Below are 21,017 nucleotides of genomic sequence, written 5' to 3'. Positions count from 1 at the left end.
AGATCCACAGAATGCTAAATGGTTTAAGGACGATGCAAAAGCAATGGCAGTTATTGCATTAGCTGTGGAAGACTCTCAAATTTCCTTCATTCAGTTTTTGAATACATCAAAAGAGTGCTGGAATGCGCTACAAGCTGTATATCAAAGAGAAACAGCGGGCAGTAAAATAATTCTAACCCGGAAGCTGTATGGAATGAAGCTGAAACCAGGGGAGTCTATGTCAAACCATTTGAAAAGCATGAGAGAAATCTTCAATCAACTCAGGGCACGAGGGATGGAGTTTACAACTATACACCAAGTCTATGTGATTTTGTCAAGTCTTGATTCATCGTACGACGCGGTTGTCACCATGATGGAAAGTCAAGAGGAGAAAAATTTAACCCTTGAGTATGTAGCTGGAAAACTACTGGAAACCTATGAAAGAAGACAAGCTTCAAAACAACAGAGCCTTAAACATCCTGTGGCTGAATTTCAACAAAGCCATAAATCTTCTGATGTGGTGGCTGCATTAAAGGCAAGGAAATGCTTTAATTGTGGTTCCACAGAACATTTACGGCGGGATTGCAACAACAACAAGAAGAAAAAGCAGTCGACAGCAAAGTGGAGAGAAGAAAACAACATGAATGAAGCTGAATCAACAAAAAAGTGTCTTCTAGCAAGAGTCAAAGAGACAATGAATCCTTGGTTTTTGGACTCTGGGGCTTCAATAGGTATGGCAAAAGACAAACTTTCATTTGTAACCTTGGAAACTTCTACTTCAGAGCAAAAGTGTGTTACCCTTGCAAATGGAACAAAAATCCAGATTTGTGGTGTGGGTAATGTATATTTTGATTGTCTGGGAGTTGAACTACAAAGTGTTTTATATGTACCAGAATTAGAAACAAACCTTCTAAGTGTGTTTCAGTTAACAGAAATGGGGTATGAGGTTTGTTTTACTGAAGAAAATTGTACTATAAAACAGGGAAACAAGGTGTGTGTGCAGGGAATAATGAAAGAATCTTTGTATGTGATTAATACTTGTACAGAAAATGAAGTTGTAGCCAGCAAAGTCACAACAAAAACAATAGCCAATTGCAAACCACACCAAGAGTGTATCCATTTAACTCATAAAAGGTTTGGTCACGCTAACTATAAAACAATTTCTAAGATTCCAGAATTGTGTGAAGGGGTGAAAATCAAACCATGTTCTAACTATGTAGAATGTAATGTATGCAGTGAAACCAAGTGTCATAAGTCAAACATTCCAAAACATAGTGAGAGAACAACAAAAAGAATTTTTGAATTAATTCATGCAGATCTTGCAGGTCCTTTTGAGACAAGTCAAGGAGGAAACAGATTTTTCTTGTCTATTGTTGATGATTACAGTAGATTTGGATTTGTGTATGTGTTAAAACAGAAGAGTGAAACTTTTGGAAAGTTTAAAGCCTTTGTTAAGTGGAGTAAAAATAGATTTAAAGAACCTATAGCTAATCTAAGAACGGACCGGGGAGGTGAATTTCTTAGCAACCAATTTAAAAAATTCCTCAGTGATGAGGGTATACAACATGACCTTACTGCTCCATATTCACCATTTCAAAATGGAGTTGCAGAAAGGAAAAACAGAACCTTGCAGAACATGTTAAGAGCTCTATTGAAAGAGTCAGGATTGTCTAATCTGTTCTGGGCAGAAGCTTTGTCCACCTCAAATTATTTGTTAAACAGGCTTTACCACTCTGTACATGAAAAAACTCCATATGAAATGTTTTACAAAAGAAAACCTAGAGTGTCACATATAAGGGTTTTTGGAAGTAAATGTTTTGTTCATATTCAGAAAGAAAACAGACCAGGAAAACTAGCTCAAAGAGGTTTGGAATGTAAACTGTTGGGATATGATACACAAACAAAAGGCTATCGTTTGTGGTCTCCATATCACAAAAGTGTAATTGTGAGCAGAGATGTAGTTTTTCATGAACAAATGCAGGAAACAAAACAGTATGTAAGTTTGCCTGTAGAACAGAAAGCTGTAGAAACAGAAGAAATTCCTGAACAATCTCAGCAAGAGAGAGAGGGGGAAGAAACTGTAGAGGAGGAAACTATGCCTGTAACTATGCCAAGACGATCAGAAAGGGAACGCAAAGCTCCAATTCGTTACTCAGATGAATACCAAAGCAAACAGGTTTCTCATAGAGCTTTACTAGTAGCCTATGAACCTACTTCATTTGAGGAAATTCAGGAAATGGAACCTACAGAAGCTCAGGGCTGGCATGAAGCAATGTCAGAGGAAATCAGAGCAATGGAAAAAAATGAAACGTGGGAGCTAGTACCTTTACCTGAAGGTCGTAAAGCCATTACCTGTAAATGGGTATTCAAAGTAAAACAAAATGAGAAAGGACAGGTGGAACGTTACAGAGCAAGATTGGTAGCAAGAGGATTTGCTCAAAAATATCTAATAGATTTTGAAGAAGTTTATGCACCTACAACAAAATACTCAAGTGTAAAACTTTTGTTAAAAATTGCAGCAGAAAAACAATTGAATGTATTTCATTTTGACATCAAAACAGCTTTCTTATATGGAGATTTAACTGAGGAAATTTACATGACTCAACCAAAAGGTTTTGTTAAAAATCCAAGGTTAGTTTGTAAATTGAAAAAATCCATATATGGTTTGAGGCAAGCAGCAAGGTGTTGAATGTATTGATCAAAATGGGTTTTAAACAAAGCAAAGCTGATCATTGTTTGTACACAAAACAGGATGGTTCAAATGTAGTGTATTTGCTGATTTATGTAGATGATTTGTTACTGGTTTTTAATGAAGAAGAACAGAAAAACACATTTGTAAACCAGCTGCAAAGACATTTTGAGTTAAAAGACCTTGGTTCAGTGAAAAGTTATTTGGGAATGCAAATTTCAAAAGATTCTAACACAGGGTCATTTCTGATTGAACAAAGTGGCAAAATTAAAAAATTGCTGGAAGAACACAGCATGGAGAATTGTAAAATTGTTGCCACTCCTATGGACACTGATTTTCAAAATCAGACAGACAGTACTGAAATGGAAGACATACAGAAATATCAGAGTGTGATTGGAAGTTTACTTTATCTAGCAAACCTAAGTAGACCAGATATTACATTTGCTGTAAATCTTTTAAGCAGAAAAATGACAAAACCTTCTGTAACTGATTGGACAGCTGTAAAACGTGTATTGAGATATCTAAAAGGTACAATCAATCACAAATTGGAAATATCTACACACAAAGATGGAAATTTCTGTGTTTATGCAGATGCTGACTGGGCTAACACAATTGATAGAAAGTCTACCAGTGGAGCAGCATTCTTTTACAATCAATCTTTGATTGATTGGTATACAAGAAAACAAAATTGTGTAGCAACCTCTAGTGCAGAAGCAGAATATATCAGCTTATCTCTGGCTTGTAATGAGATTGAGTGGTATAAACAATTATTTGCTGATCTAAGGTTGGAAATTGAGACACCAGTAACCATATTTGAGGATAATCAGGCATGTATTAGTATGGCTACATCTGAAAAGTGTAAACCAAGAACTAAACATGTAGATGTTCGTTATTCTCATGTGAAAGATATAATTTAGAAGGGCTGGATTAAGCTTGAATATTGTCCATCTGAAATGATGTTGGCTGATTTATTCACAAAACCAGTATCAATGGTAAAACACAAAGAGATGCTTTTAAAGCTGGGTCTCAGATTGTAACACAATTTAAACAACATGCGCAAGAGGAGGACTGTTAAGTATATGAAAAGAAATACTTGCTTAGTCATTAAAATTGTGTGTGTATGGCTATCTCAGGGTTAAACAGAGAAAGTCTATCTGTGGGCAATTACCTTGAGATAGAGGCTGTTCTGGGAACCTTGCCAAGATTCTAAGTTAGCCTCATCACAGCTGTATGTAATGTAGATAAGAATTGTGTAGATCTGTATATAGTTTCTCACTTGTGTAAAATGGAACAGATCACTGCTCTCTGATCACTGCTCTCTGTGTATGCCTTAGTGTGCTGATCTGAACTGATCTGAATTGAACTGCACAGAAGCCTGAAGGAAATAAACCAGCTCTGCTGTGTAAGACCTGCGTGATGTGTGTTTGTTTCTGAGCACAAACAGAGTTCCAGAGAGAGAAAAGTTCTGGCACAATAACCCAACAGTAGGAGCATTCCCTCCACACAGTGGGCAGAGTACACCCATCTGGACAACCATCTGTCAGGTATGCTTTAGGGTGGGGATTCCTGCATTGAGCAGGGGGTTGGACTCGATGGCCTTATACGCCCCTTCCAACTCTACTATTCTATGTTTCTATGATCTCCTGCAAAATGGTTATGAGGCTTCCACGGTAGTTCCTGTGATGTGTAAAAAAGTGGCGTCAACCACAGAGTCTACTGGCAAGAGCGACCACCACTTCCAGCAATGCTTTTGCCACCATGGACCATCTTTATGATCAGCGGCCATTTCTTGTTCCATTTCCCAAACAGAGCAGCTGCTGGCCACCTGTTCAGAGCGCAGAGGATGGCGGGATGTGCAGTTTAACCACCCAGCAGTAACTAATCTAACCATTGGGGCATAGCCGGCCTGTTTGTTACGTTTCTCCTTTCTCCGTGATTCCCCTGAACAAGCTCCAATATAGGAACTCTCTCTCTCTCTGTGTGTCTTACAAACTTACTTACTTGTATGGACCTTATTTATGAACCTCCATGAATGAGCTAACATGCTACACATATGCTGGTAACTTAACTAGCACTCAAACAAGTAGAAAGAAGATCACCTTTGCAGGCCTTCCTGCAGTATTTCTCATCAAGAAAGTTGTTGCTGTTTCCACCACATGATGTATAGTTGAATTTCTCACATTTTCCTGTGTCTGCATTGTAGTAAAAGCGAGTGACTGAAACAGAACAGACTCCTTCATCTTTGGGGCTATAGCAAAATGTGGGGCGTGCTTGAAAAAGAAAAAAAGGAGTGAATTTACACTATTACCATTCACCAGCTGTTAAAGTGTGTAACATAGCAACATTGTCTAGAGCAGTGGTTCCCAAAGTGGGCGGTATTGCCCCCTTGGGGGCGGTGGGATTGCATAGGGGGGCGTTAAGAGGCAAAGGGACGGCAGGGGGGTGCTGGCAGGGGGCGCTAACAGGCAAAGGGGCGGCAGGGGGGCGCTCAAGGTGGTCTCTCCAGAAGGGCCTAAAACCCAGGGACCGAGCAGGAAAGAGTGGCAAATTCAGCTGCTCTCCCCACACCGCTCCTGCTCAGGAAGGCCTTTCTCACTCACGCAGCCGCTCTCTCCTCCTATCTCAAGCCCACAGCAGCCCCACCAAAAGTAGGGGGTGGGGGAAGTGCCCACAGGAGGCAGCAGAGCAAGAAACAGCAGCGAATTCAGCTGCTCTGCCCACTCTTCTCCTGCCTAGGAGGGCCCAGGGCTTCTTTCCTGCTGGAGCCACTGCCACCTGCTCGCTCGCTCGCTCGCGGTCAGAGCTGCTCCCTCCTACAAGCTGCCCCGGCAGACCTCTCACGATAGTTGCTGCACAAGGCGGGAGCAGCAGCCATGTGGTGGAGAGGAAGGAGCATGTGGAGGATGGTGGGTGGCAGAGCAGCTGCCAAGAACAGCAGTCAGCCAGCAGGCTGGGTAGGGAGCAGGACTGCTTGTGCTGCTGCAAGGTACTACCAGGCTTCCTTCCCCGGTCAGAAGTTGCAGACTGGGGCCATCTCCCCTCTGAGCTGCTGCCCTCCTGTCGTAATCAGCCCGGTAGCTATTGTGAGGCTTGAGGGGAGGGGGGTTGGAGAGAGAGGGGGGGGCTTGGAGGGAGCGGGGTTGGAGAGAGAGAGAGAGAGAGAGAGAGAGAGAGAGAGAGAGATGCTGTGTGTCTGTGTGTGTGCTCCCACCCCTCAAAAAATCTGGACTACAACAGGATTGGGAGAGAAAAAAAGGGGGGAGGGAGAGAGAATTGCAATTCCCCAGGTCCTTCCTGGCTAAAGAAGATTCAACAGCACCTTTTTCCAGAATGCTTGCTGAAACAATTCCTATCTGCCCTTGCTTATTTCAGGGTGTCCAACCCCCCTTTTTTCAAGCGTTTTTTTGGTAAACATGGTATGTGTGTATCTTGTGTCACCATAAAAATAGAGCTGCAACACAATCCTAAGTATGTCTACTCAGAAGTAAGCCCCACTGAGATCAATAGAACTTACTCTGAGGTAAATGTGCATAGGATTCAGCCTGAAAACGAAAAGAGGGTGAAGAAAAACAGGAGAAAATGAATTGTAGAAATAGAATAGCAAGGTAACTGTGGGATATTTAACCATATTTAAAGGCAATAAGTACAGTAAAATTACTGCCCCTCTACTTCAGTCCCAGCCAGATTTTCCATAGGAAAACACTGTATCAGGTGGCAGATAGTTATTTTAAAATTTTAATTAAAATACATTATCCTTTCCTATAACAAAATGGTGCTTACTTCTAAGTAAGTGTGTTCCACTGAAGAAGGAAATCCTATTTGATTCCTGTATTCATGCTAGTGTGACATGATAAGTTAAAGGCACAATGTTACGCATGTTTTGACAGAAAAAAGTCCTTCAACTCCTAGAATCCCCTCTAAATGGGAAGCACCCACCCCAGGCTTGCCGAGGGAGGGAGGGAAACAAGAGCGAATGGCTCTGTTTGCAGCCAGTATGGCAGGGCACACCAATTGGATTTTGAATAAAGTATTCAATTAATTGTTACTGTTTTGAATTTTATTGTTATTATTTTCCTTGGTGGGTCATTGAAAACCACTATTCTGAATAATGATTTTTATAGTGTAGGGTAGGGGGGCGCTGGGCATGAGTTTGTGGAACCAAGGGGGTGGTGACCTGAAAAAGTTTGGGAACCACTGGTCTAGAGTGACGGTTGTATAGAAAAGGGAATTTCAGCAGGTGTCATTTGTATGCATGCAGCACCTGGTGAAATTCCCTCTTCATCACAACATTAAAGCTGCAGGATCCATGCCCTCTTTCGTATCTGCTCACTCGAGTATAGCTCCTGTAGCTTTAACTGTTCTGAGGAAGAGGGAATTGCACCAGGTGCTACATGTAGTCTCCTCTCAAACTCAACAGCCCTTTGCGTAGTACTAAAACCATAATTACTTCCAGTGAACAGGCAGGTTTTCGTGCAGGATTTTCTTTCAAGAAACCGGTTATTGTTTCCCAAACATCCCCCGTAGACAAATTCCTGGCATCTCATTTCCGTCATGTTGAAGAAATACCTTTTTACTAGAGCTCTACACGGCCCTTTGTCAGGTTCCAATCTGCATGCTAAAGGTACTTCTAAAGGGAAGAAGAAGAACAGCAGTCAAAACCACCATCTAAATTAAATCATTGCTACCCATCCTTTTGAACTGTCATCCATAGTGATCTTCCCTGGTCATTGATGGGACGTATTTGGTATCCATGGGCAATTAATCACAAGTCCAGTGGCAGCTGGTGGCTCCGATGTCAGTGGGGAAGTGAGTCCACTTCGAGTTTCAGTCAGAACCAGTTTGAATTGGTGCCTTGGATGGCACCATTAGAGTTCTGAAAAACCTGGAGTGGATTCCCTGCCTCACTGATGATGGAGCGACTAGTTTCCACTGCTGTCACTAACTATGTGTTCATTTAATTTCTATATGCATGCAAGCAGGGACCCAAAGAAGAAAGTAAGAGCAGCTTTCTTCAGTTGTACAAACTGAGTCCAGAGGGTGAGGGCAAAAACAGAGGGGACAACATCCCCAAAAAGCTCCCACCCCCAACAAAACCTGGAGCCAATGTTGCACATAAACTTTATAAATGCAATGAAGTAAGTTTCAAATAGCACAATCCTATATGTGTCAGCTTGGAAGTGAGTCCGACCCCAGATACGTATGTACAATATTACAGCCTAAACTTATTCCTACATTTATGAAACATCTACCCAAACAAGCAGTAATATTGATTTGCGTGATGAAAACAGGGCAGTTTGTTTCAACAGTAAAAGCTTATCAGGACAAGAATCTACTTGATTCCACAATTTGGTTTGAGGATCAGAATATTTCCTTATAACAATTACTTACGCTTGATCTTGCTGCACATATTGTTGCAAGCTCTATAACTTAAGAAGTTGTTGTCATTCTCCTTGCAGCCGTGATAAATAAACCCCTTGCAAGTCTGGGTCGTTCTGTTATAGTGCCACCGGGGAATATGGTCTCCGCAATCTCCTTCAATGAGTGGCTGCAGGCAAATGTCTCTGTGGTCTACAAGAAATCGGGAGAGGGCAGAAGATGAGAGAGGGGCTTTTGGTATAAATCCCAGCATGTGGGAAAGAAATCTGTAAAATAAAGCCCACTTCAACTGCAGGAATTTTGTGGCAATGGAGTACAGGAACTTGGCCACAAAGCAATGATTATAAAGGAAAAGAGCTATCTAGATTTTCCCAAGCCAGTTCTTATACTCAGCTTCATCTAGAAATGTTTTGGAGTAAGACCAACTAATTTTAACAAATCACACCTCGCTAACTCTATTGCACTTTAGGGTATTATTCTTAACAACCCTCCACTTTTCTGGGGGGAATGAAGCATTTTATCTTTCCTTTTATTAGTGATGTTCACGGGTGAGTGCTAATCATTAGGTAGACAAAATGGTACCACCACACACAAAAGAAGTATCCCCCAAGTTGAAAAGAAAAACCTATGGGGGGGGGGATTTCAGGGGACAAAAACACACCAAACTAAGCAAACCCCTCAAAATAGCTCCAAATGATCTGCTCAGTGCCTGTGGAATGCTGAGTGTCGGGGGCAAGGTGAAAATGGAATAGACTATCCTGACCCAGGCATGGCTGGCTGGCACCCTGAACAAGGGCACTGCACACTGCAACATTTTGTTGCAGGTCCTACTTGTACTCTTGAATCCTTTGATTTCTGGACTTATTACTGCTATTTCCATGCCTTGCCTTCAACTACCCCACAAGTTCCTTCTTTAAGGCTGCAATCATATACATCTATCTTTGTCTCGGAGTGAGTCCCATTGAACTGAGTAGACCTGTCTAGGATGCACCCTCAATCTGCCCTATTTAAGGGAAATTTACATCCAATACCGTCCTAGTGCACAAGTACTTTGGCCAGCCAAATACGGCCCAGAACAACCGAAGACATCCCTGTCATCACCTAGCCTCGAGGCGGAAAGAAAAGGAGAGCAGAAGCGTCGCCGTGGGTGGGAAGGAGGCGCAGGCAGGCAGGGCACCCCGATTACCTTCCCACGGCTGCACCCACATGTAGGCACCGCCGCGCTCCAGCAGCGTGCAGAGCGAGGCGGCCAGCAACCAGCGCCACGAGTTCCCAGAAGCCCGCCGCTCCATGGCACGTGGGTCGAGGCAGGCAATGGGGTCCGAGGAGCAGCAAGGGGCGCCCGGCAGGTGGTGCTTGCGGCTTTCCCTCGACCCACCGCGGGGCCTTTATAGGACCCATTCCCGCTCCTGCTCCGCCCCCTTCGCTCGTGGTCGCAGGCGCGCGCGTCCAAGGGCGGGTTGATCCAGACCTCTGTCTGCGAATGGCCAGGCGGTTTCGCGCGCCTCTGGGCTGCCGCCGCGTCATCTGGGCTTCCAAGGAAGATGCTCCGCAGACCCGGGGCTGCCTGGCCGAGCGGAGTAATATCCGGAGAGGTGGCGGGGCGTGGGCGGGCTTGGCCCCTTGCTTACGGTGGAGTCGAGGTTGGACGGAGGAGGAGCACGATGGAAAGAAGCCCGAGGGTGAGGGATGAAGTAAATCCCCTTCCCGCTGTCGAGTAAAGCAAAGCACAACAACTGGGGATTAGGCAAGGCGCGAACGTGTTCCCGTTTGCCTCGGGCTCAATCGCGATCAAGGGTTTCTGTCCTGCTAGACGGCAGGTGTTCAGTGGAGGTTGGCGGCTCCAATTTCAGTGGGGCTGTGAATCCGCTCTGGGTTTCAGTCGGAACGAGTCTGAACTCTAAAGGAGCTATCCAAGGTGCTGGACCCAAGCCCCAAAATGGGTTCAGCACCTTGGACTCCTCTGTTAGAGTTCTGACTGAAACCCAGGGCGGATTCATAGTTCCACTGAAATCGTAGCCGTTAGCCTTTATTGACTTAGAGGAAACCCATTGAAATGGATGGAATTTATGTCACTCCCAATAAATAAAATCCCATTGATTTCAGTGGACTCACTTTAAGTAGGACTAAATCTGCATCCAACCCTTGAACTTTACGTAAGAAGTTGCCTTATACCTGTTTAGACAATTTGTCCATCCAGCCCAGTGTTGGGTTGTATCCAATGTCAGTCTAACTTAAGTCCCATTCATTTCTATGGGTCTACTCTAGAACTAACATTGGCTACAACCTGTTGTCTCCTCTAACTGATAGCAGCTCTCTGGAATCTCGGGCTGAAGGGAGATGTGGCGATTGAACCTTGGACCTGATCCTTCCTTATTAGGCAGCAAATCTCCACAGGATTTCAGGCAAAGGTTTTCTCCATCATCTCCCACCTGAACCTTCGAAATGGAGATGAAGAGGATTGGGTTTTGGGTTTCTGACTGCAGAATCTGCTCTCCCCTCTGAGATGTGGTCGCTTTGCACAGAATTTTTACAAACCTGCTTGCATTTCATGCTCTTTAGTCCCCCATGCATATATGCCGATATTCCTTCATATGTATGTATATATGGAGAAATATATGCTAATTTAGGATAATACTTAGTTGCGTGTGATGGGTTGTAATTCACAAAAGAATAGGCCATAATACATCCTTTTATTGTTACGGTTATACCACACCCCCTGTTATTTTGGCACCGACACTCTAGCCCTCTGGAAGTTCTCGCCATGGAGAATGCAAACGTTTTAAAAACTTTTGTTCTAAATAAAATTGTCAGTAATGTTGCAAAAACCTTCAAAACCATAACAAGTCATTTCTACTAAAGGTTTATGGCTTGTGATAAAGGAACTACAGCTATGGCTAGGCAATAGTGTATAATAATGTATTTTGCTTGTTTCATTATTGCAGAGTTTTGTTTCTAATACATTTGAGTGTTAAGTCTATATTTTGTGTGCACCATTTTGTGTTTTTTAGCTTGAGAGGTGTTTCAGGGACCACAATCCATATGAATTAATTCTTTAAGCCAGAACAAGCTGAGATTCATACTTCTGTTGCTAAGTGGGTCTGTCTATACAGCCACAGTTTTCTCTCTTGGTCAGGGGAGTCACAGATACACCTGTTCAGGTAGGAGAAACAAGCTAGTCCAATGGAGCAGGAATCAGTCTCCTGTCTCACTGGTATCTACTCTTTTGGGGGGGGGGTCAGGTAGATGAGGATCTTGCCCATCACCTGATTGATCACCTGATCCTTTCAACTCACAATCCCAGGAATTGAATTTAAGCTTCTCAGCAGTTGGCACCTGTTGAACAGCAGACTGAGCAAACACATGGGTCATTTGGTCACACTCTTTTCTCCTCTGGCAAGATGAGTTGTATTTCTATTAAAACTATAGTAATGATTTCCAAACTTGCTCCTGTAAACTAGCATATGCAAATTTTATGCAGACATATATGCTCTTCTATCCCCTTTTTTGGTGACATGTAAGTGGCCACCCTAGATGTTATATAGCAGAAAGTCTCAAGAGATGCAACAGCATGTGATGGTGTGTTTTGTCCGTTGAATTTTTGTGAACCATTCAGGGAGCTTCGGCTATTGGACAGTATAGAAATGTAATAAATAAATAAATAATGCAAAAAGTGGGAAGTGATCAATGAGGAAGAGATTGGTCATCATCTTTTTCTGGTACAATTCCTGTATGTTGTATCCAATTTGGTATCCTTTATCCATTTCTGGTCATTGTTGGAGACAGGAGATTGAACTAGACAAAATGTTGGGGAAAGCCAAATAATTAGATTTTTCTGCTCTCATTGAAAATCTGGAATTAGTTAATGTTAGCTTTCCAGGAAAAAGTATAAATCAGGCATGGCCGTAGATTTGTATAAATAGAAACAATAATGACCCCCCACTCCATTTTCCCAACTTCAGCTGGTTTAATATGCCAGGCATAAAGAGTGAGAAATATGGAGAACAGTGCAATGAACTATCTACAAGCTGCAGTTTAAGTGATTTATTTCTTTAATTTATATTTCACTTCTCTGCCAAAAATGGCACTAAAAATAGCATACAGATTTAAAACAAAATCTGAAGACAAAGATAATGTTAAAACAAATGAAAACACCATGAAGAAACAGCAGTTTTTAAAAGGGGCTTTTAAATCTGCTTGGTCATTTTGGAAAGCAAGATGCTTAACTAGCTGGAACTTTAATCTCATTCAGCATAGCTGGATTGTGCTACAAAGGCAAAACACCTGACCTAGTTTGGTACTACTTTTGGAGCGAATCATTTGTTGTTTTCTGAATGGCCACTGGGTGCACAGGAGCAGGATTTGATATGTTTAAAGAAAAAATAAACAAATGCTTACATCTGTGTAAGTTTTAAAGATAAAGACATCAAAATTGGCACAGTAATAGATATTAAGGAGAGCTTTAAGCATACCAAATTTGAATCAGATTGGGTCATCCGTTGATTTTTATTATTTTTTACATTTCCCCCCTTAAACCCATTTCCTGGTATGCAAAGGATCTTAGGAGCGCTGCCGCCTGGGGTGTGATTTAGCTAGCAACAACAACGACAGTTAAACGCTGTAGGGGATAATTCGAGGGAAACAGGTACATGGGATGAAGCTACTATCCTCACGCAGCAGTCCTCTTGTTTAGGATTTCCTACCAGCCATGTCCTCCCCTCCAGGGTAGTGTAAGCTGCAAGTCCCATCAGGGCATTCCATCCTCCCCTCCACCCAATTTTCATCCGCCCCCCTCTCCAATTGATGCTCAACATTCTATGCCTACTGAGCATGGCTAACCATCATTGGTTTGGTTTGAGTGAATTGGGAGGAGGGAGGAGTTGTCTCCTTGCTTTTTTTGTTTTGTTTTAAGACTTTCTGTACTTCAAGGAAAGTAGAGAAAAGAAACCCCAATTTTTAATCTTCCCTGAGATTGCAGCTTTTAAATAGACTTTATCTGTCTAATATTCGCCAATGTAACTGCCAAATAGGAATACATGCATGATGAAGATCAACTCTGAAGCTTCATAGTTTGCAAAGGGACACTGAATAATACAGCCATCAGTTTAAAACAAAACCAAAACCAAACCTTTAGCAGCTTATCAATTGCCTTTAAAGAATGTCATTGTCATGCACATCCTTAGTCTCTTTCCATTGTCCTATTGACTTCAGTGGACATACTGGGTGTGAAGGACAGGGGTGCAAGCTTGTGCCTCTAAACCTGTTGTTGCTATGGGGTGGTAAAATCTGCACCTATGTATGATCTATGGCCTATTGTTTCAAATTGGCTGTGTCAGGCTTAGGCAGGTAAGGCGAAAGTTGGTGGCTCCCAGCCAAGGTCATCCCTGCCTTGAACCAGGCTAACTCCCACCAGCACCTGGAGATTAGCAGGGCGGTGGACAAGCTAATGGGATTCAGCTGTGGGAAAAAGAGGTGACCTGGCCCCTCTGAGAAGGGGTGGGCAAAAGTCCGGGAAGGGCACGGGTTGGTTTGTTAGGGTCATGGGACCGAGGGTCCCCAAAAGAAATAAAAAGCTCTATGAAGAAAGCCCTCCATTATCCTTGGAGGTGCGTGCATATGCCAATTGGGAAGATCAGGTTCGAGGTAACCAGGAGGGGGTTCCTCGGAGTTAGAAAGGTTTTTTATGTTTTAAACGTGCGTGGGTATCCTGGAAAAGGCCAGCCGTCGTTTCGGCTGGGTGTGGGGACGTATGATTGCTTCTTGGGGTAATGACTAGAGATTAGAGCTTTTCCTCACTCCCCCTTTTGCTCATCTCCCCTTTTCCCCTTTCTTCCCCTTCCCTTTTTAAAGAGGCTGTTTTACTGACCAAGGCCTTACGTGTGAGTATTAGTGATTGCAATAAAATTGCTTTGGTCCCTAAATGTGAGTTTGTTTGTTATTCCCTGAATCTCTGACTCATCCCCGTTGTGGACAAGGTTTGGGAGGTGGGTTGCTGGGAGTTTAGGACGTTTGGTCCAGGAGCCTACCCTGCAGGGTTGTCAGGTGGACCCTGACTTTAGTTACACTGGGTATATGATTGCAGCCTTAGTCAGATAGATAATGTGGAGTTAAAAGGTGGCATGTGTCACAAAATGGACTGCAAAAACAAGATAATCAAGGGGAGAACTAAAAGTAACAGCACCTATACCTATAAAATCTTCTAATATGTAACGTTTGGGGTGGGGGAATCAAACAATTTCCTTTTCAGAAATGATTTATTTTATTAATAGCTGTTGCAAATTTACAGTGAAAATCACTTACACGTACTGAGATAGGATGCAATTTCACAAACTCCTACATGGGTAAAATAATAGCTGGCACAGTTGCAGGGATAATTAGCACATAGATTTCTGGGAAAAGGCACAGCAGAGTGTGAAAGTAAGGAACTGTTCCCTACTTAAGAACAACAACCCAAAAAAGGCAAATGCAAAGGATTTTGTAAAAGCCCTACAAATGCCTTCAATACGAGATTATGGGTGGTGACTTCAAAGAAAGTAGAGGAAGGAAACCCCAATTTTCAATCTTCCCTGAGATTGCAGCTTTTAAATAAACTTTTTCTGTCTAATAGGAATATATGCATGATGAAGATCAACTCTGAAGCTTCACAGTTTGCAAAGGGACACTGAAAAATACAGCCATCAGTTTAAAACCAAACCAAACCTTTAGCAGCTTATCAATTGCCTTTAAAGAATGTCATTGTCATGCACATCCTTAGTCTCTTTCCATTGTCACCTTTTTATTGAACAAACATTCCAGTTATCTCCATTACCAACAATAAAAATCATGACCAATTGATATTCTTTAAACCCCAATAAGGGTTTGCACACACACCCTTATAAAGTCTGAGCATGACAAACCAAGTTTTGTCCTGTTTAGTTTCATTCTTTACATTTACTCCCAATTCACTTAGGAAGTATTCTATGTGCCTTAAGACTGCCTTCCCCAACTTGGAACCCACTTGAAGTGTTGGACTACAACCCCCATCATCCTCAGCCATGGCGGGGTTGTGTGTGATAAGAGTTGTATTTCAACACAACTGGAGGACACCAGGTTGGGGAAGGCTGCCTTAAGAACTTCTTCATCTTCTACATTGCAATGGATTGACGACCTTACAATGCTTTCCATATTTGGAGAGGTGGTGTGTAGACGCCACTATTAAATGGATACTGACTGGGATACCTGGTCTGCTTTAGAAGTCTATGTGTAGTTACTAGAAAGTTTGATTTATATGCATTGTATATGTTTCAATTATAAATAAATACAGATCTATATATAAATACATTTTCTCCTCTCTTTTTTCTCTTCTTTCTTCTATTTGTTTTGGGTTGAAATTACACAATAAAAATGAATTTAAAAAAATAACTTCTTGTGATCTTCACAGCAAAGAGTATTGATAGCTACAATGCTGAGTGTTATTTTTAAATGTTCTTGGGGAAAACAAGTTTGGTATTCTTTCTCTAACTGCAAATTAATCAAACACGATGTATCAAAGAAAAAAAAATCACCAAGCACCAAATTTCCTGCCTCGTATTCATAACAGTTAAGGCCTTGTCCCACAACAGCAGAACAAAGTCCATCGGAAATTGAACTTGGGCCCAAGTCTGCATAGCGTGTGCACTACATGGTACAGTCCTGCTCTAAAAATATGAGAAAGAGGCAGGACAGATTTAGTGCCCCAGGAATGACAATAATATTCAAGTGGTAGAGAAAGATTGAACGCAGTGTTGTGCTTCAAGATCTCTTAATGGGCCTGTTCAGACAACACACTAAGCCATAGTTAGGCCTTTTGCAGCAAATGCTTAGTAAGTGTGTTTAAATTGTGGTTAAGAATGGTTAACACAAGTCACTAAGGCATAATGTTTAGCTCAAAATGCTTAACCACTATGGCTTAGTGTATCGTCCAAACAGTGTCAATGAGAGCCAACAGCCCAGGTTTGGCTCATGGGCTTTCCCAGCAGAACAGCCTATTATAAGCATGGCACCCAATCCACAAGGGTGAGCTATATATAGACTGCTCTTGCTAGGTCATGGTAATTGTGACTTCTACATTTTTTAAAAAAGTCTGATCATATAGAAAAATTATTGTAGGTATTTTTTAACAATAGAAGCAGCAGAAATAACAACAAAACAATTTAAGAGAGCGATCCTACACTGTCCTCAATCTCCAGTCAAGCTGTCTGGGGCATGCTGGGAATTGTACAACTTTTTTTCTGTCTAACCATGCAAAGGTTTGCACCCTAAAGATTCCAGTTACTTAAAATTGTGCATCTTGGGTTTTTGGGGTTTTCTTTGGTTTTTTTGGTCTTAAAATACCGGACGGTTTCCCTGTAAAGAAAAGAATAGAAATTGAATCACAATCAGGAATAACTTGTTCACTTCATACAATTATGGTGGCAGCAAGACCAGCTGTACGAAGAATGCAAAGCCCCAGCCTATGAAATCCCATCCAACACCACCCTTTGTTCACACAAGCATGTTCATCACTTCACAACTGGGACATCAAGTGGTGAATCGTATGAGTGAATGAACTGTCAAAGATCAAGTACCACAGATAGAGCTTTTCATGTCGCCCTAAAATGCAACCCTTTTCGATTGAAGCACTTTGCACACTCAGCTGCAAGTTATCAGGCTTTGGGTTGTATTTTTACTATTTAAAACCAGCTGTTGGATCTCAAGTTGACACACACAGCAAAACAAAAAAGTGGGTTGGACCCAGATAGAGCTGTGTGCAACTGGACTGGTGGAAGCGGACTTCCATGACCCCTCATCTCTGTGGCAGCCCCTCCAACCCCTTGTAAGTGCTACACAGGAGCTTGGGGGTTCCTGCTGACTCAAGTGAGCTGTGGTGAAGGTAGGGAGGGGGATTCCCCCCCCCCAATTTGGGTGGAGGCACCTGCTATTTTATGCATAGATGGCAGATCCTTGATCTAATAATCTAGTTTAGATCTGGATTATTGATCCAGATTTTCAATTTACTTACTTGTATGGGCCTTATTTATGAACCTCCATGAATGAGCTAACATGCTACACATGTGCTGGTAACTTAACTAGCACTCAAACAAGTAGAAAGAAGCTCACCTTTGCAGGCCTTCCTGCACGATTTCTCATCGAGAAAGTTGTTGCTGTTTCCGCCACATGATGTATAGTTGAATTTCTCACATTTTCTTGTGTCTGCATTGAAGTAAAAGCGAGTGACTGAAGCAGAACAGACTCCTTCATCTTTGGGGCTATAGCAAAACGTGGGGAGTACTTGAAAAAGAAAAAAAAAAGAGTGAATTTACACTATTACCATTCACCAGCTGTTAAAGTGTGTAACACAGCAACATTGTCTAGAGTGACATTTTATTAGAAAAGGGAATTTCAGCAGGTGTTATTTGTATGCATGCAGCACCTGATGAAATTCCCTTTTCACCGCAACATTAAAGCTGCAGGATCCCTGCCCTATTTTGTATCTGCTCACTCTAGTATAGCTCCTGCAGCTTTAACTGTTGTGAGGAAGAGGGAATTGCACCAGGTGCTGCATGCAGTCTCCTCTCAAACTCAACAGCCCTTTGTATAATACTAAAACTATAATTACTTCCAGCGAACGTGCAGGTTTTCGCGCAGGATTTTCTTTCAAAAAACTGGTTTTCGTTTCCGTAACATCCCCCGTAGTAAAATGGCTGGCATCTCATTTCCGTCATGTTGAAGAAATATCTTTTTAGTAAAGCTCTACAGGGCCCTGTGTCAGCTTCCAGTCTGCATACTAAAGGTAGTACTAAAGGGAAGAAGAACAGCAGTCAAAACCACCTTCTAAGTTAAATCATTACTGCCCATCCTTTTGACCTGTCATCCATAGTGATCTTCCCTGGTCATTGATGGAATGTATTTGGTATCCATTGGCAATTAATCACTAGTCCAGAGCTGGTGGCTCCGATGTCAGTGGGGAAGTGAGTCCACTTCAAGTCTCAGTCAGAACCAGTTCGAATTCTAAGGGAGCTCTCCATCGCGCCTTGGATAGCACCATTATGGTTCTGAAAAACCTGAAGCGGATTCACTGCCTCACTGATGATGGAGCCACTAGTTTCCACTGCTGTCACTAACTATGTGTTCATTTAATTTCTCTGAGCATGAAAGCAGGGACCCAAAGAAGAAAGTAAGAGCAGCTTTCTTCAGTTGTACAAACTGAGTCCAGAGGGCGAGGGCAAAAACAGAGGGGACAACATCCCCAAAAAGCTCCCACCCCCAACAAAACCTGGAGCCAATGTTGCACATAAACTTTATAAATGCAAGGAAGTAAGTTTCAAACAGCACAATCCTATATGTGTCAGCTTGGAAGTGAGTCCGACCCCAGATACGTATGTACAATATTACAGCCTAAACTTATTCCTACATTTATGAAACATCTACCCAAACAAGCAGCAATATTAATGTGCGTGATGAAAACAGGGCAGTTTGTTTCAACAGTAAAAGCTTATCAGGACAAGAATCTACTTGATTCCACAATTTGGTTTGAGGATTGGAATATTTCCTTATAACAATTACTTACTCTTGATCTTGCTGCACATATTGTGGCAAGCTTCATGACTTAAGAAGTTATTGGCATTCCCCTTGCAGCCGTGATAAATAAACTCCTTGCAAGTCTGGGTCATTCTGTCATAGTGCCACCGGTGACTATGGTCTCCGCAATCTCCTTCAATGAGTGGCTTCAGGCAAATGTCTCTGTGGTCTACAAGAAATAGGGAGAGGGTGAAAGATGAGAGAGGGGCTTTTGGTACAAATCCCAGCATGTGAGAAAGAAATCTGTAAAATAAAGCCCACTTCAACTGCAGAAAAGAGCACCATCTCCTATCTAGATTTTCCCAAGCCAGTTCCTATACTCAATTTCTTCTAGAAATGTTTTGGAGTAAGACCAACTAATTTTAACAAATCACACCTCGCTAACTCTATTGCACTTTAGGGTATTATTCTTAACAACCCTCCACTTTTCTGGGGGGAACGAAGCATTTTATCTTTCCTTTTATTAGTGATGTTCAGTTGTTGTTTATTCGTTCAGTCGTTTCCGACTCTTCGTGACTTCATGGACCAGAAATATCTCCCAAGTTGAAAAGAAAAACCTATGGGGGGGGGGAATTTCAGGGGACAAAACCACGCCCAACTAAACAAACCCCTCAAAATAGCTCCAAATGATCTGCTCAGTGCCTGTGGAATGCTGAGTGTCGGGGGCAAGGTGAAAATGGAATAGACTATCCTGACCCAGGCATGGCTGGCTGGCACCCTGAACAAGGGCACTGCACACTGCAACATTTTGTTGCAGGTCCTACTTGTACTTTTGAATCCTTTGATTTCTGGACTTATTACTGCTATTTCCATGCCTTGCCTTCAACTACCCCACAAGTTCCTTCTTTAAGGCTGCAATCATATACATCTATCTTTGTCTCGGAGTGAGTCCCATTGAACTGAGTAGACCTGTCTAGGATGCATCCTAAATCTGCCCTATTTAAGGGAAATTTACATCCAATACCGTCCTAGTGCACAAGTACTTTGGCCAGCCAAATACGCCCCAGAACAACTGAAGATATCCTTGTCATCACCTAGCCTCGAGGCGGAAAGAAAAGGAGAGCAGAAGCGTCGCCGTGGGTGGGAAGGAGGCGCAGGCAGACAGGGCAAACGGCGGGTTTAGCAGGCGAGACCTTTCGCCGCGGTGCCCCCAGCCAAGAGCCAAAGCCACCAGAGCCGCCGCCGCCCCTCGCGCCCCGATTACCTTCCCACGGCTGCACCCACAGGTAGGCACCGCCGCGCTCCAGCAGCGTGCAGAGCGAGGCCGCCAGCAACCAGCGCCACGAGTTCCCAGAAGCCCGCCGCTCCATGGCACGTGGGTCGAGGCAGGCAATGGGGTCCGAGGAGCAGCAAGGGGCGCCCGGCAGGTGGTGCTTGCGGCTTTCCCTCGACCCACCGCGGGGCCTTTATAGGACCCATTCCCGCTCCTGCTCCGCCCTCTTCGCTCGTGGTCGCAGGCGCGCGAGTCCAAGGGCGGGATGATCCAGACCTCTGTCTGCGAATAGCCAGGCGGTTTCGCGCGCCTCTGGGCCGCCGCCGCGTCATCTGGGCTTCCAAGGAAGATACTCCGCAGACCCGGGGCTGCCTGGCCGAGCGGAGTAATATCCGGAGAAGTGGCGGGGCGTGGGCGGGCTTGGCTCCTTGCTTACAGTGGAGTCGAGGTTGGACGGAGGAGGAGCAAGATGAAGTAAATCCCCTTCCCACTGTCGAGTAAAGCAAAGCACAACAACTGGGGTTTACGCAAGGCGCGAACGTGTTCCCGTTTGCCTCGGGCTCAATCGCGATCAAGGGTTTCTGTCCTGCTAGACGGCAGGTGTTCAGTGGAGGTTGGCGGCTCCAATTTCAGTGGGGCTGTGAATCCGCTCTGGGTTTCAGTCGGAACGAATCTAAACTCTAAAGGAGCTATCCAAGGTGCTGGACCCAAGCCCCAAAATGGGTTCAGCACCTTGGACTCCTCTGTTAGAGTTCTGACTGAAACCCAGGGCGGATTCATAGTTCCACTGAAATCGTAGCCGTTAGCCTTTATTGACTTAGAGGAGACCCATTAAAATGGATGGAATTTATGTCACTCCCAATAAATAAAATCCCATTGATTTCAGTGGACTCACTTTAAGTAGGACTAAATCTGCATCCAACCCTTGAACTTTACACAAGAGGTTGTAGACAATTTGTCCATCCAGCCCAGTGTTGGGTTGTATCCAATGTCAGTCTAACTTAAGTCCCATTCATTTCTATGGGTCTACTCTAGAACTAACATTGGCTACAACCTGTTGTCTCCTCTAACTGATAGCAGCTCTCTGGAATCTCGGGCTGAAGGGAGATGTGGGGATTGAACCTTGGACCTGATCCTTCCTTATTAGGCAGCAAATCTACACAGGATTTCAGGCAAAGGTTT

At 43.2% G+C, this 21,017-nt stretch overlaps 1 protein-coding gene across 1 annotated transcript in view; it reads right to left on the bottom strand.

Annotated features, from left to right (window-relative positions):
- Nucleotides 1-19,932, bottom strand: part of TFPI2 (tissue factor pathway inhibitor 2) — a 126,010-nt gene extending 106,078 nt beyond the window's left edge. The window contains exons 1-8 of the mRNA XM_063147613.1: nt 19,827-19,932; nt 18,612-18,791; nt 17,661-17,840; nt 17,162-17,332; nt 16,397-16,408; nt 8,057-8,236; nt 7,116-7,295; nt 4,768-4,938 (exon numbers count right to left, since the gene is read on the bottom strand). Coding sequence (XP_063003683.1) covers nt 4,768-4,938; nt 7,116-7,295; nt 8,057-8,236; nt 16,397-16,408; nt 17,162-17,332; nt 17,661-17,840; nt 18,612-18,791; nt 19,827-19,932 — 1,180 coding nt within the window. The remainder of the gene's footprint in view (nt 1-4,767; nt 4,939-7,115; nt 7,296-8,056; nt 8,237-16,396; nt 16,409-17,161; nt 17,333-17,660; nt 17,841-18,611; nt 18,792-19,826) is intronic.
- Between the last annotated feature and the right edge of the window lie 1,085 nt (nt 19,933-21,017).

The sequence above is a fragment of the Elgaria multicarinata genome, chromosome 1 (assembly GCF_023053635.1).
Source record: "Elgaria multicarinata webbii isolate HBS135686 ecotype San Diego chromosome 1, rElgMul1.1.pri, whole genome shotgun sequence".
Lineage (NCBI taxonomy): Eukaryota > Metazoa > Chordata > Lepidosauria > Squamata > Anguidae > Elgaria > Elgaria multicarinata.
This window is presented reverse-complemented; position numbering and strand designations above follow the sequence as displayed.